Source organism: Rana temporaria, chromosome 2 (genome assembly GCF_905171775.1).
Source record: "Rana temporaria chromosome 2, aRanTem1.1, whole genome shotgun sequence".
NCBI lineage: Eukaryota > Metazoa > Chordata > Amphibia > Anura > Ranidae > Rana > Rana temporaria.
The window spans coordinates 114,392,684-114,420,174 of record NC_053490.1 but is presented as its reverse complement, the minus strand read 5'-3'; the positions used below and the strand labels follow the sequence as shown (position 1 = coordinate 114,420,174).

The 27,491-nt window shown below is 35.9% G+C and overlaps 1 protein-coding gene across 2 annotated transcripts in view; it reads left to right on the top strand.

The window, feature by feature from the left end:
• COL2A1 (collagen type II alpha 1 chain) overlaps window positions 1-27,491 on the top strand; it is a 65,400-nt gene that overhangs the window by 23,568 nt on the left and 14,341 nt on the right. For both annotated transcript variants that reach the window (XM_040340790.1, XM_040340789.1), the window contains 24 exons: window positions 1,215-1,259; window positions 2,631-2,684; window positions 8,047-8,145; window positions 8,650-8,694; window positions 8,850-8,948; window positions 9,104-9,157; window positions 11,284-11,391; window positions 14,215-14,268; window positions 14,510-14,608; window positions 15,185-15,238; window positions 15,368-15,466; window positions 16,835-16,888; window positions 17,550-17,603; window positions 18,672-18,725; window positions 18,836-18,889; window positions 20,220-20,264; window positions 20,522-20,620; window positions 20,730-20,837; window positions 22,663-22,716; window positions 23,182-23,235; window positions 24,275-24,328; window positions 24,844-24,897; window positions 26,318-26,425; window positions 27,058-27,111. In XM_040340790.1, coding sequence (XP_040196724.1) covers window positions 1,215-1,259; window positions 2,631-2,684; window positions 8,047-8,145; window positions 8,650-8,694; window positions 8,850-8,948; window positions 9,104-9,157; window positions 11,284-11,391; window positions 14,215-14,268; window positions 14,510-14,608; window positions 15,185-15,238; window positions 15,368-15,466; window positions 16,835-16,888; window positions 17,550-17,603; window positions 18,672-18,725; window positions 18,836-18,889; window positions 20,220-20,264; window positions 20,522-20,620; window positions 20,730-20,837; window positions 22,663-22,716; window positions 23,182-23,235; window positions 24,275-24,328; window positions 24,844-24,897; window positions 26,318-26,425; window positions 27,058-27,111 — 1,656 coding nt within the window. The remainder of the gene's footprint in view (window positions 1-1,214; window positions 1,260-2,630; window positions 2,685-8,046; window positions 8,146-8,649; window positions 8,695-8,849; window positions 8,949-9,103; window positions 9,158-11,283; window positions 11,392-14,214; window positions 14,269-14,509; window positions 14,609-15,184; window positions 15,239-15,367; window positions 15,467-16,834; window positions 16,889-17,549; window positions 17,604-18,671; window positions 18,726-18,835; window positions 18,890-20,219; window positions 20,265-20,521; window positions 20,621-20,729; window positions 20,838-22,662; window positions 22,717-23,181; window positions 23,236-24,274; window positions 24,329-24,843; window positions 24,898-26,317; window positions 26,426-27,057; window positions 27,112-27,491) is intronic.

The window sequence follows — 27,491 nt, the reverse complement described above, 5'->3', positions numbered from 1 at the left end:
ACATACAAGCTTTCAGGACAGATCAGATGCTGATTGGTGGCTTATGAGAAGTACCTCTGGTGGACTGGATCATGCAGGATCCAAATGCCAAATAACTTCTCTGCCAACTAATCATGCACATTTGCATTAGGCGCCTAGCAGACATACCCAGACATACCCAGTATTAGCTTTGCTTAGGGGAAAACATTAGCGATCAGCTGGTAAAAATTCCCTCCTGAAGGATGATTCTTCCTCTCTCCCCCAGAATTTGTGCCATGATTGAGTAGTGTCTATAGATATACAAATGATTCCAGTGGTGCTAGAATCAGATGAATGTTTTCTGAAGGCACCTTTAGAGGCTCATCTTTTTCAAAGTGACCTTCCTTATTATTACAGGTATTCATATACTCTATCTGACAATTTAGGTATCACCTTAAATACTGTACATTCACATCAGTCTGTGCCCTCAAGGAGCTTCCAATGTAAGATCCCTAACTGACATGCATTCATACACGCACACACATACTGGGGGCCAATATAGGCAAGAGCCAATTAAACTATCAGCATGTCTTTAGAGTGCGGGTGAAAATCAGGTTTCCCAGAGGAAACCCACACAGGCACAGGGAGAACATGCAAACTCCGTACATACAGAGTCCTGACTGGGATTCAAACTAGGGACCCCAGCGCTGCAAGACAGAAGTGTTGACCACTCTCTTTATAAATAGTGTTTAATTGTGATAGTGTGTGCAACATTAAATATCATACAGCAGGTGTAACTTTACAAGCAATATAAATAAGGTATTTTAATGTATATGTTAAGAAAACATGTTATCTGATAAGTATGATTTATTACCTAGCAGAATAAATCTAAGTTATGTCTTATATACAAGAATATACAAGAATAACATATCTCTGTAGGTCTCAAACCACAGAATGTAAGGAATTTTTGATTTATGATCCACAGATGTAAGACTGAACAAATTAATACACAGTAGCATATTGGTTTCTTTTGTATAGATTACCCTATATGCTCACATAATAAATAGAAGTTAAACCTTATACTAAACAACAAAGCTAGTTTAGATTAATTATACAATTCAGGCATTGCCTAATAATACAGTATGTATTCAGTGAATAGGTATGCATCCCATGGAATAGAATTTTGGAACATACATGTTATAACTCTTAATGGAATAAAGCAAAGCAATAACTAAAAAATGATGTTCTCCCTACAGGGTGCTCGTGGTAATGATGGTCTGCCAGGTCCCGCCGGTCCACCAGTAAGTAATGTTTTGTAATATTTTATTTTGATTACAAAATTATTTTAGACAGAGCTTTTTTTTCAGCAGGAATGTGAGAAACGCAGTTAAGGCACCCCCAGCACTGAATGTATCTAATGGCAAGGGGTGCTGGGGTGTGCTGAAGGGTCCATTGATGCTGGCTGCTTGAGGATCTAATGTTGCTTTGGGGTTCATATTGTTGAGGGATGGGTCTATTGTTGCTAGGGTGTCTTATGTTTCTTTGGGGTCAATTGTTGCTAGGAGGGATCTACTGTTGAGGGAGGGGTCTATTGTTGCTGGCTGCTTGAAGATCTATTAATGCTGGCTGTTGGGAGAACTAGGGGTGGATCTGTTGTTGTTAGGGTGTATTCTGTTGCAGGGGTCTGTTGTTTCTGGAGGAAGGGCTGGGGGGGGGGGGGTCTATTGTTGCTTAGAGGGTTATTTTACTACTTTTTAAAATATCCCTAACAAACTCAATACAAATTACTTAGCGCCACAAAATTATACTTGGTTCTGTTTCCTCTAAATGGGGTAGTACTGGGAGGTAGGTAGGGGTGGATCCAAGGGTCAGTTCTCAGAGTTGTGCAGGGGGTGGAGACAAGGGATGACTTAGAAGAGAGGAGTACCTGCACCTATTCTCTGAGGAAAAAATCCCTGGTTTTAGATATTAATTTATTTCATATTATATTTGTTTGTTTAGATTTTAGTATATTTTCTAAAACACCGTTTTCATGTAGTAACATAAAGGGATCCCCAGCTCAAAGTTAACAGCAGTGAAGCCCTACTCCAGTTATAAAGACTGAAGACCAAAACAATATGATTCTCATACAAAATAATTGGGTTAGACTTACTAAAGAAATAGAGAATGTTCATGTGGTTTAGTGAATCAATTAAAGCTATGTTCTTGCCAATCATCAAATCCATTTTTTTTAAAACCCCCGGCACATATTTGGGAATTCCTAGTGAACATAGCTGAACTTTATTCGCTATGCTAAGTGAACATTATCTACTTCTTTAGTAAGTCATACACATGGAGTTATACCAGAGTTTACCAGCAGGTGGCGCTGTAGATCTCAGTTCTGAGAATCCTGAGTTGTATGGAAAAGCTTTACAAACAGAGATATCCCAAACAAGCTGGGATCTTAGAAAGTAACCAAATAATTATAGGTGTTTAAATCGGTAATAATTAAGAACAGTTTGAGGGAGGAAGAAGCAGTGTTTAGAATTGGCACATATTTGTCTGATTGGGTACAAAGTATCTGGACTGTATTGCAGAAGTCTCATTTCCTCTCCAGCTGTAACAATACTTAGGGCTAAACAGTTTTAAGATTTGTCTGCCGACTCGGAATCACAGCTTGTCTTTGTTTACAGGGACCTGTTGGCCCAGCTGGAGCTCCCGGATTCCCAGGTGCCCCTGGCTCAAAGGTATGTGTTAAGTTACAGCAATTTGTCTGCATCCGCTCACAATGACATGTAGTTGTGCAGAAAACCAGACAGACAATGAAGGAGACCAGACAGAGTACATTCTTTACAAGTGGATACATTGAAACAATGGGAAAAGTGCCATAGTCCTAAGCTATCATTATTGTATTGATGTTTTCCCAATATGTAAAATCAAACTGATAGGAGATCAGTGCTGTAAAGATTGGAATGTCTGAGCTGTTATGTGGCTGAATGCAGACAGTGAAAGTCTGGGCAAACACATGTATCAGAAACATACATAATAATACTACATAAATCATAATACCATGGGGGAAATGTTCTCATTACCCCCCCCCCCATTCTTTATCATTCAGAAATAATAAATACCATTGGGATATATTATCATTACTCCTCCCCCATCCTTGGTACTTCATAAATGATAAATACTATAGGAAAATAGTATCATTCCCCATCCTCTATACTTCATAAATTATAAGTTCAATAGTGAAATATCATTAACCCCTCCCCTCCCTCTTCCATTTTCTAAATGCTAAATTCAATAGAGAAAAATTATTATTACCCTCGTTTACACTTCATAAATGATAAATACCATAAGGAAATATTATGATTACCCTCTCTCCTTTTTATACATCATAAATTATAAATATGATCTGGAAATATTATAATTACCACCCAACCTACCCCCCTTTATACTTCATAAATGACAAATTTGATAGGAAAATATTATCATTACTCTCTTTATACTTTATACATGATAAATACCATAAGGAAATATTAAAATTACCCTCTTCCACTTTATACTTCATAAATGATAAGGAATCTGTGAGGACAGGTATATGGGGGCTGCCATTGCTGACCTTCTCATAAGAGCATCAATTCCCTGGGTGTTTTCTAAACTTTCTGTGTCATTAACCCAGAACAAGCACACAGATAAAAAACAAGTCAGAATTATTAATCTGCATACTAGTTGAAGGTCAGTGCTTCAGAAAGCACTGAATCAGCTGGGACAATGTAAAAACTAAGCAATTTGGATTCCAAGAGAAATAGGTCAACATGGCGGCCTCCATACTTCTTCAACACAGTTTCCTTTAAATAGGCAAGATTGTTTGATTGGCCTTTGAGTGCCACATCCCTAATTCAAAATATGAAAGCTCAAAAAAGGTTGAAAACCCCTTAGGTATTGCAGGATTTTAACGGCACAAGTTCATATTAAGTTAAAATATAAAGTTTATTACAAAAATACATTTTTCTAAAAGATGTCAAACATTTACATAAAAAAAAATCGGATTCATCAGTACATAGACCTTTTGCACAATAAGCCCAGTTAAAATATGCAAACTTATATCCGGTGATATGTCTGAGCATATGTCTTATGTTAAATTTCTCCCCAAAACACCAACGCATTTCTTGGACTTTGATCCATTTCATCAGAGGCTTATTAGCGGAACATATGTGTACTTCACTGGATAGGGCTGGATGCATGGATGGTCAAACCGAAACCCCACAGGGGGACAAAGCAGGCGAACACTAGGATTGAAGAAATGTAGGGGGATCCACACAGAAATATAATATTTATAGGAAATGTATGAATTGTTTTTATGGTATGTGGTTTACATAAAGTATAGTATCTGATGCATGGCATATGCTAAAAGGGTTTACCTTAATTCACTTAACGTGTCATTAAAAGGCCATTTAACCATCCATAGATTTTTTAAGAAGCATGTGTTCCTAGTATAGGAGTACAACCTGTGTGAATTCCCCCAGCAGCATTTACCTAGTTAAAAACTGCCAGCTAGTTAGCAATACTCAGTAATGATAGGATATTACTGGAGGAAGTAGACATTCTCTAGCTTGGACAAGTATTATAAATTCAGATTGGAATGTAATTGAATTCACCAGTCATTGGTTTACCCAGCAACATGGCTGCCCTTCAGTGCACATGTATGATTTTTAATATATGTCATTGCACTAGCAGCATGCAAGAAGTCACCATATACAGAGCAGTGCACGTTCTCGCCACTGGAGGGCAGACTTGCAAAAACTCATGTTCATAGGATGTGGCTTGTTCAGTTAGTTTATGGCATTTCAGGGTAGTTTTAATAGAGTTTATTACTTTTTTTATAGAGCTTTACTTAATCCCACATTAATAGGGGTCGTTAAACAACACTTTATATTATATTTAATTGTTTTATTTACTGTTATGAATGCTTCGGTGCTGTCTGGGAATTTTCTTAAGTTGCGTTATGTGGTACCAATTATATGATTATATTATATTATATGATGCATGTGAGACCAAAACACTTCCTTTAATGATTGTGCCTCGACCTTACACCTGGTCAGTTCACAGTGGACAAATTCTTCTCTAAGCACTTAAAAGGATTAGAGCAGAGCAATAGGGGGCCGAGAGGTTCAAACTAAGGACAAAAAAAAGAGAGCACAATGAGGTTGGGGAACACATTGCCACAAGCCCCTCGAAGTGTTCAGAGAACTTCAATAGGAATCTCTGTTATTTTTGGTCTCAAGTTTGTATTCCCAGGAGTCTCAGTTCATGGGTAACCATAGTAACCAGACAGCAGAGGGGTCTGGCCTGGAATTCCTATAAACAAGGCTCTTTGTCTAAGGAGACAGGGAAGAAAGCATCAGTGCATGAATAAAACAATGATCCCAACAAACTAAGGTCACACAGCTTCAGGAGTCACGTAGATGTTTAGCTAAAAGGATGCAAATATTTCCGCAGAAAGACTATTTCTATCTGCATGTTATATAATGATCACTGCAAATAGCATACAACTGAGAACAAGCTAGGCAAAAATGTTCCATGTACCACCCATCCTAATCGCAATATACACTCTACCTGAATTTATGAATTATTAATATTCCGTTCCTCTGTGGGCCTCATACATAAAAGTACCTTACAGAATATTATTATTATTCAGGACATATAGCACCAACAGATTGCACAATGCCTTACAATATTAAGGGAGACAGTATAGTCACAATACAATCTAATACAGGAGGGAACAAAAGGCCTTGTTTGTAAGAGCTTCTAAAAGAAATAGTTCCAAACGAAAGGGAAAGTAATATTTACTCACTCAGATTGAATGAAGAAGCCCATGTATACTTCTCTAAAATTATTGACATAAATTAAAGGTAGATATTCCAGTGTAGGCCTAAATAGTCACCAGGGAGTAAAGGTCTACTTTCTGGTCATCTGCTGCAGTAGTAGAGTCTTCTACTATATTAGCCATTGATTCATGTGGAAAGTATGGAGTTTTACCACTTTCAAATAAATAATCTTTCTTCAAAAATGTAGTCGAAAATTTATTCTGCTACATTTTGTTTAATAAATATGACCCAAATCACTGTATAATATATAGTCCATAGAAAAGTTATAGAGTCTAAAAACGATGGTGTATACATATTTGAAAACTGATAATTCATGATGTACTGACTGTACTCTCATTTCTTAAGGCCCTAAAATGTCAAATACCCCTCCAAATTAACAGTTTTTTTTAGAAAGCACACATGGTACTGATGTACTGTGATTAGCCATGTCTGTACCATGTGATCACTGTGACCAATCACAGAGATCATCCCAATAGTGTACAATGAATAGCTATGAATAAAAGCCAGTGTGCAAAACTGTCATGTAATCACTGTAATTGTATACAGAGATTACATGGTACCAGGGCCAGCTCGGTACAATGATCGGTCTTCCATTGTGTCCAGTGGACACATCGCTTAACAGATTGCGCGGCTGTGCGCCCCCTAGGGCAAGCCCAAGGAGTGTGACTGGAAGGACATCATATGACATCCATCCAGAAAAGCAGTTAAGCGCTTAAGCAATGCCCTTTATTGGCTAATGTAAAGTTTTTTAGTCCAGCAAAACCTTTTTTTTTGTGTTTTCGAGTTTTGGGATGGCACTTTAATGGATTACCATTTGGTTTTTAGTGCTATTTGTGCTGCTTTTCCAGATATCCCCTTACTCCTGTCTGGTGAAACCATGGTCACTGTGACAATAAGGGCCTGTCAGGGGACTTTTGTTTGCTTCAAGCAGGTTTTGCATTCCCATACAAGTCAAGGGGAATGCAAGACCCACTTTAAGCTGGTCAAATACAAATATACCTATTACTGAAATCTTAATGATCTCAGAAGCATCTCAAACTCATGTCAAATTAATGCCTTCAACACAAGTCCAAAGTCTGTGAACCCATATCCTTAGGGGTAGTCTCTAAAATGGAACCCATATAAAGGTAAAAAATCTGATAGGGAACCTTATCCTTCCCTGCTCTATTCAAAAATAAAAAAAAATACATTTTGGCTGGGCTTACAAGCTTTCATAACTCATTAGATTCATCCTCAGGTCTTTACAACAAAAGTCCTGCATATATTTATGTAAGATTACATGAATCTTTGAAAATGTTCACATGAATATGCACAAATGTATGCAAGCCCAGGACATGGACATGGACAATACAGATGTTTCATTTCAAAATGTCAAGGGAACTGGAAAATATACTATAATGGTAAACTGGAAGAGCACTCTTCTAGCACTTCTAGCACTTTAAGGTGTAATACACCAAATGAGTCACTAGATGGAGAAGACATTCACTTTCCCACACTACTGAGCATATTAAACATAACACTGTAAGAATAATAAACCTTAAGTGGTCAGCCACAAATCCCAACCACAAGATTAGTCTGGCTGTGCTAATATTTTTTTTATTTCCGTATATTCAGATGTGAATGATATTCTTTTTCATTCAGCCTTGTAACAGGAAAAAAAATGTATTCTGATGTAATGCATTACCACACATTTGATTCTTTTAGGAATGTGAATATGAATGAAACCCATTTAAAACTTTTACAGCCTGGTGAAGCACATATGCATCTAAAACAATCATAACATATTACAGCAGAGCTAGCATAGCTATTTAATAAAAACTTGTCAATAAATAATCTATAACAAGCCTGAAAAATAATTGCATAATTAAGATAGCGTCACTAGGCTCGGCATACTCTTAGTATGGAATTAATATTCTTGATTCATATAAACTTTTAGAATATTCATTCTTTTAAACATTCATGTGCAATAAAAGTACATATTTACTTATATGATAGGACCAACGTATTTTTACAAATATATATTTTTTTGTTATATTAATTATAATATTATCATCAGTCAACCAAATACTACTGTCTGTATTTAGTCTTCTCCGAGTATTTAATCTCTTCATTATTATTTTAATATCCAGAGTTATATTATGGATTATATTAAATATTATTAATAATATCAATGAAGTATATAATAAGATAATAACCAGTATTATCAACTTTCTTTCAGGGTGAAGCTGGTCCCACTGGCGCTCGTGGTCCTGAGGGTGCTCAGGGTTCTCGTGGAGAGTCTGGAACACCTGGATCACCTGGACCTTCTGGTGCATCTGTAAGTGTTCAGTTGTTCATACTTAAGTATAGACAATATTATCGATCCGTCATTTCCTACAGATTCCTAAAGGTCTTAGTATTAAACAGACATATATGCAGAGGTGTGCCTAAATACTTCTGTTTCCTTATGCAAAACCTTAATGGGGGTTCTACAAAATGTCATAATTTTTAAAAGCAATACACATACTAAAGAAATAGGCCCCTACTACTTGTGTAATAATACTCCAGAATGCACTTCAAAATGGCTGAAATAGCAATACTGGAGAAACATACACCACATCGACCTTCTATAAAGACGTGTTTTAAAAAAAGAGCTGATTAACAAATACTAGACACTAGACATGTGGTGTTAATGTGGTATATACTCCCAGAGCTAATATATTGATTGTAAAACATATATACATATAATCAGAACCAGTCTGTACTTACAGTCGTTTGTTCATTGATTTTCAAGTAACTAATGTAAAATTCAATTCATTAAACCACTGTGTTTCCTTTATAGGGCAACCCTGGTACTGATGGTATTCCTGGAGCTAAAGGTTCAACTGTAAGTATCTCACACGATTTATGATGAATAATGTGATTTATTTAGATAAAGAGTAGTTAATCAAGAGATTTTTTTTAAATAATCATTAGTCACTGTTTAATAAATTTTAGCATTTTTTACAGTTATATAATATACTATAACTCTCTGTCCTGTAGGGTGGTGCTGGTATTGCTGGTGCTCCTGGTTTCCCCGGCCCACGTGGTCCTCCCGGGCCACAGGGTGCCACTGGCCCTCTTGGTCCCAAAGGTCAATCGGTAAGTCTACTATCTACATTAATATCTTGGGCTTCTGACATTAAATATGACTGCTACTTATGCATACTGTCTTTATTTCTAGACTGATTATTATTAACAGTACTTGATAATTTGTTATCATGTAATAACTAGTATGTTATTTCTGTTTATCTTAGGGTGACCCCGGTGTTGCAGGTTTCAAGGGCGAACAGGGTCCTAAGGGTGAACTTGTAAGTATCTAAATCTTAAATACCTTTTTAAATGTAAGTGTCGCACATTTCTAAGTTTACTCTAGATTTCCTTTTGTTTTTTTGTGACACCCTCATAATGAAATAACCTAAATATCAGGTATATACAAATAGTGTTGCTCACGAATATTCGCATTGCGAATATTCGACTCGAATATAGCATATTCGAGAAATCGCGCTATATTTCGAATTTCGCGGTGAATATTCGCAATTCCGAATATTCGCATTTTTTCAATTTGATTTTTAAAACAGATCACATCCTATCGACGTCTAAAAGCATTGCTGGTATGATTAGAGACCCTGGGCCGAGTAGCTAAGCTGAGGCGATCCTATTATGTTGCCAAATTGAAAAAAAAAAAATTGCGATTTTTCGCTATTGCGAATGCGAAAATGATTGCGAATTTTCGATAACTGTGGTAGGAGAACTCTGATTGTCTCTGATGCAAAAGGGGGGGGCTTTGTGTATGTGTATGTGTATGTTATGAATATTTGTATGTTTGATATTATTATTTTTTGTAAGAAGGAAAAAATTGCGCATACCTTAAAAAAGGGGAGAATACAGCAGCAACTCAAAAATGTTATACAACATAAATTAATACAAGACAGAAAATGGAGTCGCTCTACAAGAATAAAAAATATGTCTAGTGACAAGACATGTGGGCAAATTATAAAATAAGCAAGCGCAAATAACTTGTGAAATACACAGTGAAACAAATATATAAAGAAATATAGTCCCAATAATAGAAAAATAATCTTTCATAAAAATGTCTTTGATATGTGAAGTGAAAAAAAGTCCAAAGCATGCAGCATGAACGTGTTCAATCTTTAAGGTGTTTGATTGACAAACGGCTGTGACAGATGGATAGAGTAAAGAATCACCACCAATGCAAAACACTTTTTATTTTCTATTGTAAAATATCAAGAATATTCTGAGCCAATCAGAGTGCTCCTTCCGCATTTGCCGAATATTCGCAATTATTTTGTATTGTAAAATATCAAGAATATTCTGAGCCAATCAGAGTGCTCCTTCTGCATTTGCCGAATATTCGCAATTATTTTGTATTGTAAAATATCAAGAATATTCTGAGCCAATCAGAGTGCTCCTTCTGCATTTGCCGAATATTCGCAATTATTTTGTATTGTAAAATATCAAGAATATTCTGAGCCAATCAGAGTGCTCCTTCCGCATTTGCCGAATATTCGCAATTATTTTGTATTGTAAAATATCACGAATATTCTGAGCCAATCAGAGTGCTCCTACAGCATTTCTCGAAATTGCGCAATAAATATCGCATTCGCATGTTGCGATATTTCGATAAAATATCACGAATATTCTGAGCCAATCAGAGCGCTCCTCCAGCATTTCTCGAAATTGCGCAATAAATATCGCATTCGCATGTTGCGATATTTCGATAAAATATCACGAATATTCTGAGCCAATCAGAGTGCTCCTACCGCAGTTATCAAAAAATCGCAATTATTTTCGCATTCGCAATAGCGAAAAATCGCAATCATTTACTTTCGATAAAATATCACGAATATTCGAATTTAGCGAATATATCTCGAATATTCGAATATATATTCGAGATATATCGCGAAATCGAATATGGCATATTCTGCTCAACACTATATACAAAAACTCTCTATTGTAAAAACAGACTTTGTGTTGAAGTGAAATATGAGTTTGTATATATTTAAGCAAGTTATCCATCAATTACAAGCAAGCATTAAGTACCAACATTCCAGAGATAATTTGATTTATAAGTTTATAAAGGCTTGCTATTGATTACTAGTTCAAAGTAAAATTGTTAGTATTTCGTTAATTTAAAACTATTCATAATACGAATTGTACTTTAGCATTTACCATCAAAACTGTAAATATATAATTCTTGTAAAAAAAAAATATTATTAACTCTATAATTTGTCTGTAATATTTTACAGGAGGGTATACAGTAAGCCTGCATACATTTATGTTAGTTTAGGTGACTTTAGTACTCTGCACAGATATCATTTGTTAGCAACATTATAGGCTAGTATAGCCAGATCACATAATACAGTACAACAGTTTTCATTGCACATTACTAATGGGTCTGTCTGTTTGATTTTAGGGACCTTCAGGTCCTCAGGGTGCTCCTGGTCCAGCTGGAGAAGAAGGTAAAAGAGGTCCCCGTGGTGAGCCTGGCGCAGCTGGTCCTCTTGGTCCTAATGGTGAAAGAGTAAGTTTAACTTACATTTAAAAATCAAGAAACTAGAAACATTATACTGGTTCACACTATAAGCTGCATGTGAATCGTACATGAACCGCACTGCATTCCTGTGCAAGTCACATGCAATTCAGTGCGGTGTGATTTGAGCTCATTCATCTTGAATGGGCTCAAATCGTACCGCGTTGTTCCAAAAAAGTGCAAGCACATTTTTTGTAGCCGCACCGCAACCAGATTGCATTGTTGTTTTGTACCATGCAATCCAGTGCAGGTATACCACACTACATTTACTATGCACTTGGGGTGTCGATAGTTTTGTATTGACACCTGCAGCGGTTTGCAAACATAGTGCGACTACAATGCTGTGTGGGAAAAGTGCAGGGATTGCTGCATTACCTGCACCGCATATGTGTAAACCTAGGCTAAGGGCCCAAAATGAATTGCATCACACATACATAGGGTCATGTAAAAAAATTAATTGATCTTCAGACAGTGCCTACAGGTAAAGATGTACTTTGTAAAAAAAACACAAGGGAAATGTTCCTTTTCAGTAGATTATTTACAAAAATATCAATAGCTGTAATGGTGTACTGTGAAAAAAGTAAGTGCACCATTGACATCAGATGCTGGTATGGTCCTCTTTAGCAGAAATAACTTCTTGTGGGTGTTTTGCATAACTGAAAATCAATGGACTTCATGCCTTGCAAGATGTTTGTAGGCTTCCTCGCATAAACTCGCATAAATCTCCCACAACATTTCAATGGGATTCAAATCAGGGTTTTGACTGGACCATAGACCAGTCTATAAACTGCCATTTCTACTGATTTGTCAGTGTGCTTTGGATAATTATTGTGTTAAAAGATCAATTTCTACCTTACCTTTTAGACACATGGCCTCACATTCTTATCAAACACACTGTGATAAGATGCAGACTTCATGGTTGACTTTATGGGGTTGGTTTACTAAATGCAAATAGGCTGTTCACTTTGCAAGGGAATTTTTCCTCAAAGCTTAGTAAATGTGGCAAAAATTCACTTTGCAAAAAATACCATATTATGTGCATGGGAAAAAAATGTTTTGCTTGCACATGATTGGATGATGGAAGTCAGCAGACCTTCGCCTCATTCACTAAGCTCTGGGGAAAATTCCCTTGCAAAGTGCAACTTCATTTGCAAAGGGAACTATTTATTTGACTTTAGTAAATCAACCCTGCAACTGCCCATTCCCTGGAGCAGCAAAACAACCCAAACAATAACATTTCCACCACCATGCTTTACAGTTAGTATGAGGTTCTCCTCTTGAAATGCTGTCTTTGGTTTACCCTAAACATGTGTACTGTTACTGTGACCAAACAACTCAGATGCAGTAACTGATTGTAGATGGATGTACTTTGACATCAACTGTTGCAAGAGATACCTACATATTCTATGATGAAATGTTGGTCTTTCTGGACTCTTTTCACATCAAACATTCAGATCCTGGGCAAACCAGGCCTGGACAAATTAGCAGCCGCTGGAAATCTATGTCAATTGTAAATTATTTTCCTTAAGTTTCAATTGAAATAAATTGGCAACCTTTTTAAATCCTTTTTCAGACTCACAGGCATCTTTAACCTTGATTCTGAGGGCCTTAGAGAGTTCACTTGACCATGGTGACGCCACACATGTCAATAGCCATGCTAGATGTGTGAGGTTAAAATAAGACAGGTTATACTTGCATAGAGATAGGAGATTCTAAGTATTGTCACCTAATTTTGAACATTGAATTCTAGTGCTGCCATAGGTGTTGGGATGTACTTACAGTACTTTTTTCAATATGACAAATCTTCATGTATATTAATTCATAATGAGAATAAGTACATGATATCAATTTTATGTCTCATTTATTCAAGTATATCACCTTTATCTGTAGTCATTGTTTGAAAGAAGATCTAATGTTTGCCGGTTTAGATATAATAAAAAAAGCCAACAATTTCCATGGGGTGTTCTTATTTTTTCAAATGACTGTATATATGAAGCAATGCATGGTTGAAAGCCAAGGTAATTATTGGAAAAAAAATGTGCATCCCTAAGATAAGGATATCTTGAAAACTAAAATGAGATTTAGATATTACAGTCAATTGGGTTGTCTATTTACAGTGGATGGGGTTGGCCATTTACTTAGCAAGGGAACTTTCTCTTAACATAGTGAATGTGTGTGTTTTCAATGACTACAAAATTCAAGTATTTTAAAATGTTTCTGAGGAATTTTAAAGTGATTTTCCTGCTCAACAACTATCACCGAATTGCTCTGAGTACAGTAAAACATATTAGCTAGGCAGTGTTGCTAAATAGAAACTTCCTTTGCTCTTGTTACTTTTTTTTATATTTAATCAGCAAGTATGTCTGACCCAGCATACAGGCATTTCCTAAATTATAACAGACTGGAGGAGCAAATATTTGGGCTCTGTGCCTCATTAAAAAATGAGGCACCTTAGTCGGCTGCTCTGGCTGGGTGCTTCCAGAAGAGGGTCAAAAAAAGTGCCCAAAGCACTTACTATTTGTTTTATTAAACTTTATTTTGTGGTCAAAAGGGAAAGATGTTAAAAGGGATAATGTTTTCAAGGGAAGGGTTGTCCAACTTTTAAAGCAATCTATGAATGATGAAGGTAACATATTTTTGCTGGAACATAGCGGGAACTCCCAAACTCAGACATTTTGCTTTGTCTCTTATGTGTTTTGGGCTGGTATTGTTTGTCAAAAAGATATACTAAGTATTAGAAAAAGGCATACATAGGTAAGCCCCCTAATCTGACATTAAATTTCAACAATTGTTCTGCTTTATTTTTATTGCTAGGGTGCTCCCGGAAATCGTGGTTTCCCTGGTCAAGATGGGCTTGCTGGTCCCAAGGTGAGTGCTACGACAAAATAAGAAGACAAGAATAATATAGTTAGCTAGTTTTAGCTAGTTTAAATATAAAGATATGACTTTTGTATTAAGTTGCCTCATAACCCTACAATGTTCAGTGGCATATTTTTGAACCAGAAGTAAAGTAGTAAAGTATTTATAATTCGGTTAAACAAGTATTGCTTTGGCTAAACTTCCTAACACAAGGTTATTTGTGCTTATTGACAAGTTTCTTCTGTTTTAGGGTGCTCCTGGTGATCGTGGTGTCCCTGGTCTTGGTGGTCCAAAAGGAACTAATGGTGACCCTGGTCGTCCAGGTGAACCTGGTCTCCCAGGTGCTAGAGTAAGTACAAATACATTGGCAAGTTTGATATGGAATTGGGTGGCCTCAGAAAACACTAGATAACATACAAATTTCAAGAGTGGATGTGTGTGCGCCCTATACTAATGTGGTGGGTACAGTGATTTCAATTGAGACACATGTCAGATAATTGGTGTATTATGGGGAATAGGTAATAGAATATTCTGTTTAGAAAATTTCACTACCTAAAAATGATCCTCATACCTTGCTTTAGGGACTAGACTGATTGAGTATTTTTAGTTGCACTACACTTATGAAAACAATCAAATGCTATTAAGCATAACTATAAACATCCACTTTTGCACCATGTATAAGGAAGATAGTGGCCATCAAACACACCATAGTATCTTAGAGTATCAGGAAGTATTCCATTCTGCCTTATGATATGTCTCCTGAACTGGAGTCTGTTTTTATATAAAGCTCTTCGATAAATAAACAAAAAACTACAGTGTTTAGTTAGCCAATACTGTAAAACATAACCATTCCAACCCAACTTTCAAATCTAGGACTGTCATTGCAAAATTTATTGTATGTTGATGAGCATTTATATTCCAACAGGGTCTTACTGGTCGCCCTGGTGATGCTGGTCCTCAAGGAAAAGTTGGTCCAACTGTAAGTATATTTCACATCCTAATTGTATATATACTTTGTACTGAAATCTCATTAATTAATATACACTTGTTTTATATTGAAGTTAATAAAAAAAACACCAGACTAATGACTTGATGTTGTTTCTTCTAGGGTGCAGGTGGTGAGGATGGTCGTCCAGGACCTCCTGGCCCACAGGGTGCTCGTGGACAACCTGGTGTCATGGGTTTCCCTGGACCTAAGGGTGCTAATGTAAGACATCTACATATTTTTTTCAAATATATATATATATATGATTATACTTATGTGGCCAATTTGTGAAAATGAATATGAAGTGTAGGGGATAAAAAGATCATGCAGCAATATGTAGAATGTGTTTTCCCTGCCATTATCATCTCACTGCTTGACCGTTGTTGCCACCAGCCTATTGTGTTTTGATAAAGAGAAACATGAAGATACTCTTTCAGGATTAAAATAACTGGCACAATTATACAAACCAATGCAAGTGCCAGTGAAACATTGAAGTAGATGTGCTGCCTGTAGCAAGAAATCAGCTTGCAGTTACTATTGGAAGTATCACTATGATTTTGTTGCTGCAGTTTTGTAAATTAAATGAGACAAAATTATATTCAATTGGAAACAGAGTAAATGCAACTATAGCTAAAGAAAAAATAGATTTGGAAGATATGATTTATTGCTTTTCACTAGGGTATATATGAAATGCTGCATATGAATGTAATGTATCCTTGCTACCTTGATTCCAGCAGGTAGCATACTTAAAGCTTGAACTTCATATTTTCTGCACAGTGATTTACTTGTATGCTGTGGATAGCCTTAGTAGCCTGCATTGTAAGTAGCAGGAGGTCAAATTACACCATCACAAACGAATCAGTCAGAGAAAGGACACCCCCTCTTTTTCTCAGCTAGTAGATATAGACTTAAATGGATGTTTATTTAGGCAGGGGCTGTGAACAAGTGAAAAGGCAGTGCTGGGCTTCATTATTAGAAAGCCCATCATGCCCTGCAAACTAAATGTCATGGGATCACCTTGTATTAAATGTGTAATTGAAAAATAAACTAAAGATTCAATACAAAAAATATATAAATAATGTTTTATAAACTTGTAGACATTGAAAGATCAAAATCATTCCTAAGCCTTGCCCAGGCTGGGCCTGTGACCACCAGTGTCATAAATGGGTGGTTTAAGGCTTCAGTAGACTTCTGATGACCTCTCCTGAATAAAAGTTTGGCATGCCTTCCAAGCATAAAAAATACACTGTGGGAGGGGTTTGATGCATATGGGGATTAATGTAATCTCAGGCACAAACTGATTATGTTCTATGTCCCCATTGATATCATCAATGGTCTGGCACCTATCAGGAAGTAGATGTGTCCATGATCATAATGAAATATTACTAAATAAAGGGACAATTCTCATGTTGGTAGATGACATTTAAACTCACACATTTCATATTCTTATTATTGAAGACCATTGTAAATTGGCTAAATTTGCAGATTGTTTTTCAAATGATTGTTTTTGACTGTTTTACTATATACTAACCTATATTATAAGGGATAATAAATCATTAAACTTACCTATCTGATATTATTTTCAAACAGGGCGAATCTGGCAAGCCTGGTGAAAAAGGATTGGTTGGTGCCCCTGGTCTAAGAGTAAGTACATATATACCTTTTTATTTTTGATCGTTGAATCAGATTATTATTATTATTATAATACATGATTTATATAGCGCAGCGCTTCACACCATGAGGGCAGACAGTACAGTTACAATACAATTCCATACAGGAGGAATCAGAGCTTGTTAGAGCTTACAATCTAGGAGAATAAACCTTTCCCAACATTCCAAGTAGTAGCACAAGTATTATGATTTTAGGCCATGAAAGATATGGCTATTTCCATGTGGGCATGTTTGTCAGTATATAGGTTGATTAGGAATGAGGTTTGGCGCATTTGGGGTAGGTCTTTACAATTTGGAAATATTGAAAAGTATAGTTTACCTATACTTTTGTAATATGAATTACATTGATGTAAGGTGAATATACCCACATACAAATGGGCATCCACCTGTTTCTAGCTTTATTCCAAAAATATGTACCTAGAAAAAAACAGTATACCTAATTCATATTAAGTTGACAGAAACGTGATAGTGTTTTCACTAATTCTATAGTATTTTTATTATATACATACATCTATAACACAAAAATGTATTTTGTTTATTTTATGCATAATTTTTGGTACTTAATTTCCCCCATTTGTATGTTTAAGATTAAAAATATTCATATAAAAATAACATGAAATTTTTTTCTTTTCAAGGGTCTGCCTGGTAAAGATGGTGAAACTGGTTCTCAAGGTCCAAATGGCCCAGCTGTAAGTTCCTCTATCATTTGATACAATACAAAAATGATAAATTACAATCTGCAATCTAAATAGCATGATATTTGCAGATCATAAAATAAATGGCATCCTAATAAAGTCAATATACATATCATGATAGATTCTAATTTAGAACATTAGACACTTGTCTTGAAATAGGTTCCAATAACTTCTATTCAACCTGTTTACTAAAGCATCACACAGAGCATGGTCTTAGGCCCTGTACACACGATCAGTCCATCTGATGAGAACGGTCCGAAGGCTGATGGTCTGATGTGCCTACACACCATCGGTTCAAAAACCGATCGAGTCCAACGCGGTGACGTAAAACACAACGATGTGCTGAAAAAAACGAAGTTCAATGCTTCCAAGCATGCGTCGACTTGATTCTAAACATGCCCGGGTTTGGAACCGATGCTTTTGCGTACTAACCATCAGTTTTGACCTATCGGTTACCAGTCCATCAGTTCAATTTTAAAGCAAGTTCTAAATTTCTGGACTGAAGGATGACGGACTGATGGGGCCTACACACGGTCAGTTTGGACTGATGAAACGGTCCTTCAGTCCATTTTCATCGGATTGGACTGATCGTGTGTACAAGGCCTCAGAGTGCACTAGCACAGGAAAAACAGATAAACCAAAATGGTGTTTTCTGATTGATTAGCATAGATGTTTATGAAGAAGATCTTGTCTGTGTACTCTTGCCTGCGAGTGCTACCGGGTGCTGTGTGCAGCAAGATATATTGGCTAAGATATATTGGCTAAGAAGCACTCCATTGTTTAATAAAACATCCCTTATTGCTGTGAGATATGCCATGCTAAATAGAAGGCATTGATTTTCCAGTACTATAGCATTAACTATATATTTTAATGCACTAACTAACAAAGTAAAAACCCTCAAGTCTAAGTACAGGCAGTTTCTAACAATGCTGGGAGTTTAGTGTGTAGTGTAGCATCACTGTATAATTGTTCACTAAATGTTTTATTTCAATTAATACATTTCTATGTAAAATATTGCACATTTAATGCAAATGTCATGCTAATAACTGTATCATCTTTAAGGGTCCTGCTGGAGAAAGAGGTGAACAAGGTGCTCCCGGTCCTTCTGGCTTCCAGGTAAGTCCATGTGAATGCTTATAGTTTGCATTATTGCTAAAAAAAACTGTATTTATTTTCAGTTTCTGAGTTACATAAGTGTAATTGATTTTTTCCTTTAAATTTGCTAGGGTCTTCCTGGACCTCCAGGTCCTCCCGGTGAGGGTGGCAAGCCAGGTGACCAGGTAAGTCATTTTAATTATGTAACACCAACTATCTGTGTTTTTTATTTATTATCACATTTTTATTTTATTAAAGTTCAACATATCAAGCCATTGTCATACAACCGTATATTCCATAGTATCATAAAAGAAACTACCTGAATATAAAACATTCCAACATATTCTATTCCAAAAACTGATATGAGCAACACACCCAACTTAGGTAGAAAAAAAGAATGCAAGAAGAAAGAAGAGAGAAAAAAAATTTGAGTCAATCCCCCTTATGCACATGCCTTATTTATAAAGAGTTGGTTCGGCTCCGCTACTTCCATTCATGGGGACCCAACTCTTTCTACTCAAATTCCTAGTGTACCTTAATCCTGCCACTAGTCCCAACCCCCCTATACACCAGTGCATAAAGATATCAAGTCATGTTGACTATTCCATGCTCCCGATACCTTCCTCTATTCCAACCCATAAAAAAATGCCATTTAAATCCCCCCACAAGGGAGGAAAGAAAGAAAGAGAAGAGAAAAAATAAATAACTATCTGTGGTTAATGTGGTATAGTTAAGAAAGTGAACCTTCAAGATTGACAAATACGGACGATCATGGCTCCAATAGTTATCAGTGATTCACAATCCTAAAAGAAAATGCTACATCATAAGTAAATTCCATTTATATTTTAGCATTCATACTTTGTCAAATATACAGAAAAGCATTAACTATACTCATGATAGCCAAACATAATCTATATACTCTATATATAGAGCCATATATACAATGACCGCTGCTGTAGTTTCAGGCAATTGGCAGGACATCATAATTGTCATGGTGTAAAGTATACCATGATGTTTTATTAACAATTCCACTATTAAAAAAAGTACTGGATATGCTGCTATATGCAGTAATAATGGCAGAATTTTTGTGTGTGTGTGTGTGTGTGTAATCATTTCCTCACTGCACAAACAAACCTCTATGATAGCACAACTGATCAAGAACAAATAATGTAGCTAATTTCATATACTCTTATTTTGTGGATGTCCAAGCAGAAGGATTTCAATATGTAGTATTAATCAGGCCTTTTAATGCCTCCAATCAATATTTTTTCCTTTAATACACTTTTGATAAACCCTCTAGGTTAATCAATTCTAGCACTGGGTAAATGCCTATAATAATAAACTTTGAGACTTCAGTTAATATACAAAGACACCAATATTTAAACAATGATGAATTAGAATATTTTGTAATTATTGTAAAAAAAAAGTATCTTATACACTAGTCATGTATTTGAGCATTATTTTTTTTCCCCAGTATTTTGTCATTAATTTCTTTGCTTTTGCTTATCTATTTAGGGTGTTCCCGGAGAAGCTGGTGCTGCAGGTCTTGTAGGCCCAAGAGTAAGTATTATTTAAATTTTTACTAATGATTACATTTTACAAGACGGAACACATGCTGTTACGTAAAAAAAGGGAAAGCATAAAAACTGTAAAGAATTCCACAAACTTTAACGCTATTTGTTTCATAACCTACCTGTGTTAAAAAAAATACATATAATTCCTTGTTCTGAATCATAGTTAGTGTTACTTCTTTTCCTTTTTTTTTTAAACTTTACTCTCTAAAATAATAAAATATTATTTATATTGCTACCTTGTAGGGTGAACGTGGTTTCCCAGGTGAACGTGGCTCTTCTGGTCCTCAAGGTCTCCAAGGTCCCCGTGGTATTCCTGGTACTCCTGGCACTGATGGTCCTAAGGTAAGTTTAGGACATTTTTGCTTTGTTCTTTACTTTCTGAACTGATATTGACTATGCACTGTAAGGGTTCTTGAAGTTAATGGTTTGTGTAATAATGTTTGATTAATAGGGTGCTACTGGTCCAAATGGTCCCAATGGTGCACAAGGTCCACCTGGTCTCCAAGGTATGCCTGGTGAAAGAGGAACTGGCGGTATCCCTGGAGCTAAAGGTGACAGAGTAAGTAACCCAATTTCAGTTTTAGTATAATCTTTATGTTTTGCCAACACTCTATGAAAGACAAAAAAATATTGCAATCTGTGTCCCCTCTGAAAAGATTTCCCATCACTTGTCATGACAGGAATAAAAGTGAAATCTTCTCAATGTAGGGACAGACTACAATAAAAACCTAATGGCATCTAAGAAATATGACACTAATTTAGTCGTCCGTATGACGTTCTGATCATTCTGTTATATTCTGGATTCAGACATGATGTTCTAATCTTGCAGACCTTTGACCAAGTAGATCACAACCTGCAATATAAAATGTAGTCAGAGGTGTTCATATTAGGCAAATCAGCTGTTAATTTTGCAAGGAAAATTTTATTTTGCAAGAACATTTTCCCCAGATCTTAGTGAATGGGGTTCTGGGGACTTCCATCATACAATCTTGTGCAACTAAAGATGCTGTTTTAATACTTTTTTGCACGTGATTGGGTATTCTTTGCAAAGTGAAATATCACCACATTCACTCAGCTCTGAAGGAAATTCCCTTACAAAGTGCAACTTCTATTGCAAAGTGAACAGCCTATTTGCCTTTTGTAAATAAACTGCATTGTCTCAAAAGACTGAATAACTACTGTTCACCTATGTGTGAAACTGTTTCATTCTCCAGAATTTCTGGTATTTTTTTGATTGAGTGGGGAAGGGTTAGAACATCTATAATTTTTTTTACTGCTGTCAATTACCCAATTGGGAACATTCCCCTCAATTCTTGTGTGGTCAGCAGAACAAGAAGTATTAGAAAATATCTCTGGTAGAGAGACATTTCAAACCTTTGCAGCCCCTATCCAAAAAATAAATAATATAACAGAAATTCAGATTTAAAGTGGTTGTAAAGGCAGAAGGTTCTATGCATTAAGATAAAAAGCCTTCTGTGTGCAGCAGCCCCCCTAATACTTACCTGAGCCCCATCTCTATAGAGCAATATCCATGAGTGTCTTGGCCATCTGGGACTCTTCCTCCTGATTCACTGAGACACAGCAGTGGCGCCAATTGGCTCTGATGCTGTCAATTAAATTCAGTTAGCCAATCAGGAGAGAGAGGGGGCGGGGCTGGACCACACGGAGCTGAAGCTCAGCTTGGTGTGCCCCCTCTAGCAAGCTGCTTGTTGTGGGGGCAATCAATAGGAGGGCGGGGCCAGGCGCAGTGAAGAGGGACCCAAGAAAAGGAGGATATTGGCCACTCTGCAAATCCACTGCACAGAGAAGGTAAGTATAACATGTTTTTTTTTTTTTTTAAACAAGACTTTACAATCACTTTAAGCTAACCAGCTATTAAGTAGACTGCTTTTGCCACCAGGTCCAGCCACCTAGATAGTGTGATCAGTTCAAAGCATGTCTTTTTTCATTTAAGTTACATTTCCTTTGTCTAAATCATTGTTACCCTTTGCTTGTGTGTTCATGATAGAAGGACATGTATAGTTCTAAACAGAAACCTTGTTATGTCAGTATTTGCTAATGTGAATTTGAACAACTAAGTCTGCAAATTTAAAGTGTGTGCAAACAAACACAGCTATATCACCTTCTACACATGTATTGTCCTTGCACTACAAGTTCAGCTTTGCTGACTCTGAAAATTATATTGTGACATTCATGAGTCAAAAATTTGCCTTAGTATGACTGAATTTTAAATTTACAGGTTACTAATTGCTGCTAGTTTGCATCTCTGATTATTGATTATATAATCGTTGTTTAATAATGGTTGTGAACATTTCTCCTTTTGTCCTTATTGAAGCAAAATAAACACACAAATTGACAACCTATATTTTTTGTTGCTTATATAGGGTGACTCTGGTGAGAAAGGCCCAGAAGGTGCTCCTGGAAAAGATGGCTCTAGAGTAAGTATTGAGATTTTAATTAAATTTCTTAGCAGCAAAAGTAGCATAAAAAAATGAAAATAAAAAATCCACTACAGCTCTGTTAAATGCATAGATAATTTTTGATAGGTTTACAGTTTGGCAAGATTCTTCCAGTAGAGAATACTAAATATTACTTGTAAGTGTTTCATTTACTTGACAAAATATGAATTATTGTAAGAGGAAGCATCCTGGGATGAGATTTATTTGTGCTCATCTTACAATGAATTCCTGAATTTAGTCCTGGAGTTGTCTTGGTTGTAAGGCCACATTTTGAGTAGAAGAGTTTGGGGTCCTTATATTATGTAGTAATATTTTGTGTATTATGGAAACATCATGCTGTGTAGATGCAGTATTGTTATTAGGAACATGTACTTCAACAGGAATGTAAAAATGCTATGTGATTAACATGTATCTATTTTATTAATAATTATTTTTCTTTTGTAGGGTTTGACTGGTCCCATTGGTCCCTCTGGTCCATCAGGTCCTAATGGCGAGAAAGTAAGTGAAATGTATTGTATAGATTGTTTTTCAAATGGAAATAGAATAGATATAATACAAGCTTTAATAATATATATAGCAAGTTCAGAGTGTCATCAACAATGATGGCAAAACAATCACATTCCATAAGTAGACTAATCCAGTAAAGTTTGGAAACTTACTAGTGTTTAATAGCATAGCACCAAAGAATCTTCATAAACTCATGTACTTAGGAAGACAATATAAATAAGTGATATTAGCTCATGTACCACTGTATATATTCAAATCATTTTAATATATTAGTTGTATTGAGATGCCATTAACAATAACATTATATTACATATGTCCATAGGCTATGTGAAGAAATAGTTTTCACAGCCAGTTATGAAAATCTGAAATTGAATTGGTTATAATAGACAGCATCCCATCTTTCTTTTTTATAAATTAGCTGCAGCGTGCCAAAATGGCATGCAAATATAGTCTAACTAATAGATGCACACCATGTTAATGCCAGACAGATTCCACCTCAGTGCATAGAGTCTTAATAATCTGAATGTGGCTGAGGCTCCTGTAATGCCCACCCCATAGATGGGCAATCTGTCAACCCCAAGATGTGGCAGAGTTGCAAAACCCATAGTATTGTTTTCTTCTTACCAATGAATAGTTGTAGGTTGCCCATAATTGGTGAACATCAACAGTTTTGTAATCAGAGATATAAAGTTAATGAATTCTTATAGATTAACTTGTAAATTGCAAAATCACGAAAGACGGAAATCACACATCTACCACTGCATTGCACTGATAGGCAAAGATTTGTTGTGCCAGTACAGTTTTTTGTATAAAAAACATTTCTTGAATATTTATGTTATGGCTACCACTTATTTGCAGCAATAAACTTAAACAGTTTCATCGGCATATAAGTTTAATTTCATTTTAATAAAGTTTAATAATAGGACATTACAGTTAAATGAAATGCAATTTACATTGAGCGGAGATTATTGTTTTATATTATTGATTACACTGTGACATGTAAAACTGAAATTCTTTTTTTATATTTTAGGGAGAGTCTGGTCCTCCTGGCCCATCTGGTATGGTTGGCACCCGTGGTGCTCCTGTAAGTATATATATAAATATATATGTAAATTATACTGATACAATGTCTTAGTTTGAGTAGCATTGGGGATAAGTTGCAGCATTGGAGGTCCAGTTGCATGTAATTTGTATTCCGTTTTTTCCACTACCCAAAAAAACATACTGGTAGGTTAACCTATCCTACTTAGAATTTCTGCATGTACAAAAGGCCTAACAATCTACTTCCATATCTGTATTTTACCATTAAATACCAAATAATAGTCACAATATCCAAAATACCCATCCAAAAAAGTTTCCCTGAGGTTGTATTGACTTGATTGTTTTTTGGTTGATGTCATGTTGCTTTTGCTAATTGTTAGCTATGAGGAGTCTTCAATTTTACTAGTAAAAACTCTTTGGGTATGGATAGTATGTTTCAGTTATGTGTTGCCATGCTTTAAGTAGTATAAAATGGTTTATAAAAAAAAAACAAAAAACATTTTATATTCAATTTTCTCCTCAATTAAAAAACTAACAATGTAATTGTTTCTCTTATAGGGTGATCGTGGTGAGACTGGCCCACCTGGTCCTGCTGGTTTTGCTGGCCCACCTGTAAGTAAAAAAAGCTATACAATAGTTTACTCTAACAATGTAATGCCTTTTGCAATTAAAGTGGACTAGTGGGTGGAATCTCCCACTGATTTCTTACATCTCCTGGGGACCCTATCTACCAGGACCTTTGGGTCTTAGGTGTTTGTGCACTGCATTTTCTACGATGTAAAAACAAAATAAAAAATCCAAGAAGAATAGTGGGAATATCTCATAACATCCATGGCAAGTGTTCAGACCTGGGAAATCAAGAGCTTAGTTCTTATAAACAGAGTTTCTAAGAGATATAAAAATCCATCAGGTGATTCTGTCACTTTCCAGCATCTACCAAAACACGGATTATCAGTGTTGGATTAACTGACCCTTTGAAATTCACCCTTCACATGTGAATGGACAAGGACCAATGTCACCATTTTTGAGCCCTACGATTATCACAATTTAAAAAATGTACCACTTCTTGTCATATGTAGAAAAACTGTTTGTTTAGGCTCATGTTATAGGCTACATCACATGGCTTCTGCTTTCCAGCAGAGTTATGGATTTCTCATGTCATTAAACACTGTTTTTGGGCATTCTTCGCAAATATAATTTTTGCCACATTCACTAAGCTAAGAGGAAATATGCCTATTTGCCCAATCAACCACAGTGTGCTCAATTTGTGGTGGCTTGATTTATATCAGATTGGGCCATAGATGTTTATTTTTTAATTTTACAATCTGGTAATTTTTTGGGGGGCAAAAAATATCCATGATAACCACAAGAACAGGCAGATGTCCCATCCATATGATTACTATCTCTCGAATTTTTAGACATTTATCAATGAGCCCCACATGTGGATCAACTGTTGACAAATTCATTAATAATGAGTCTATCTATAGTAATCTGAACTAATATATATATAACAAGATAAGGGCTATCTGCCCATCAAATTCCATCCAATTAGAAATATACAAACCTATTTCTATACAAGTTTAAGGAACTGTGCAACCAGTAATATATTGATGGAATACAACACATTGAGAGGGGACCTTTATTAAAATTCAGCCTTCTGCTAACATGTATGTGTGTCAAATTCCAGAATAGATGGCAAGATTGTGTACTCCTTTGACAGACATCTTCTAGTGACTACTTAGTTTTTCATACTTGGAGATGTAGAGTTTAATTGCTCAGAAAAGTAGAACCATATTTAGCTTAGATTTGTGACCGCTCTGTACATTATAAGCCCATTTTGGTGAAATTGCTTTGTCAAAGAAAACTGAAGTATAGTCAGATCAATGGTATGAATTACCAGTCAACAAGCTTAACTGCTGTTATATAAATGTGGAAGAACTCACATGTGCCCTTATCTAATATACTGCTCAATCAATTGTTCTGATTTACTTTGTAGCAGTTGTCCTAATATGTCTATTCATTTATCTTACAGGGTGCTGATGGTCAGCCTGGTCTTAAAGGTGAACTGGGAGAGTCTGGCCAGAAGGGTGATGCTGGTGCCCCAGGTCCTCAAGGTCCATCTGGTGCTCATGGTCCTCAGGTTTGTTTAATTTTCCTTCATGTAGATATAAATTAGAAATGTATCACAATTATAAAAATAATATAGAGAAAATAAGTCACATAACTATTTTACTACTGCAAGATTCCACAATTACTATTACAACACTCTATGCCTATATGAAACATTGAAATCATTATATCAATTTCATATATTAGCTGTTCCCTATTATGCAGATATGTAGGACCTTCTTCCAGAGACTGCATACTAGAAAGCGCAATCAGAATTTTTACATAGCAAATATATTTTTAACCAGTCTCATTGGACCCACAGATTTGCAAAGATAAGATGAGCAGGAAACCATGACCATTGTCTTACACTACAAAGCATAATGTACACAATGTGATGAGGAAAATATAGCTGTTTCCACAAACATATATTTTAAAAATCACAAATAGAACCAAGGTTTTGAAAACATTAACCCACATTATTTAAACTAATCAGATCACACTGAAGAAAAAAATGAAAATAGACTAAAATTACCTTTAACAAGCAATTCAATTTATCATCAATGATATATGAGTAAACAGTACATAATTGATACAATGTTGTATATGAACCACGAGGAACAAGAAACTGTGATCACAATAAATAATACTATATTTTCCTTCTAGGGTCCAACTGGTGTTACTGGTCCCAAAGGAGCTCGTGGTGCCCAAGGTCCAGCTGTAAGTATCACCATTTATTTTTCTCTTCTAATTAGTAGAAGTCTTCTAGTCTTTAACATTATATGGCATTTGATAAATACATGCACATCATTAGAATGGCATGATACTATTTGGTAAAACTAAACAGGTATTTTCAGAACCAGCATCAAACTGGATTATTGTGTGAACAATTCAAGTTTTTCTGAAAAACCACTCGCTCCACTTTACTTCCCCCACCCAGTGCACCACTTTTCTTTGATTTAATACCCCCTGCCACATACTATTTCCACTGGGCATCAAGATGTTTGGGCAAGTAAACTTGTCATGAGAATAATACAGAAGCTGCAGTTGGGGACCTTCTAAAAATGCCTTAAAATTATGCAGGGCCTAGAGATTTTAAT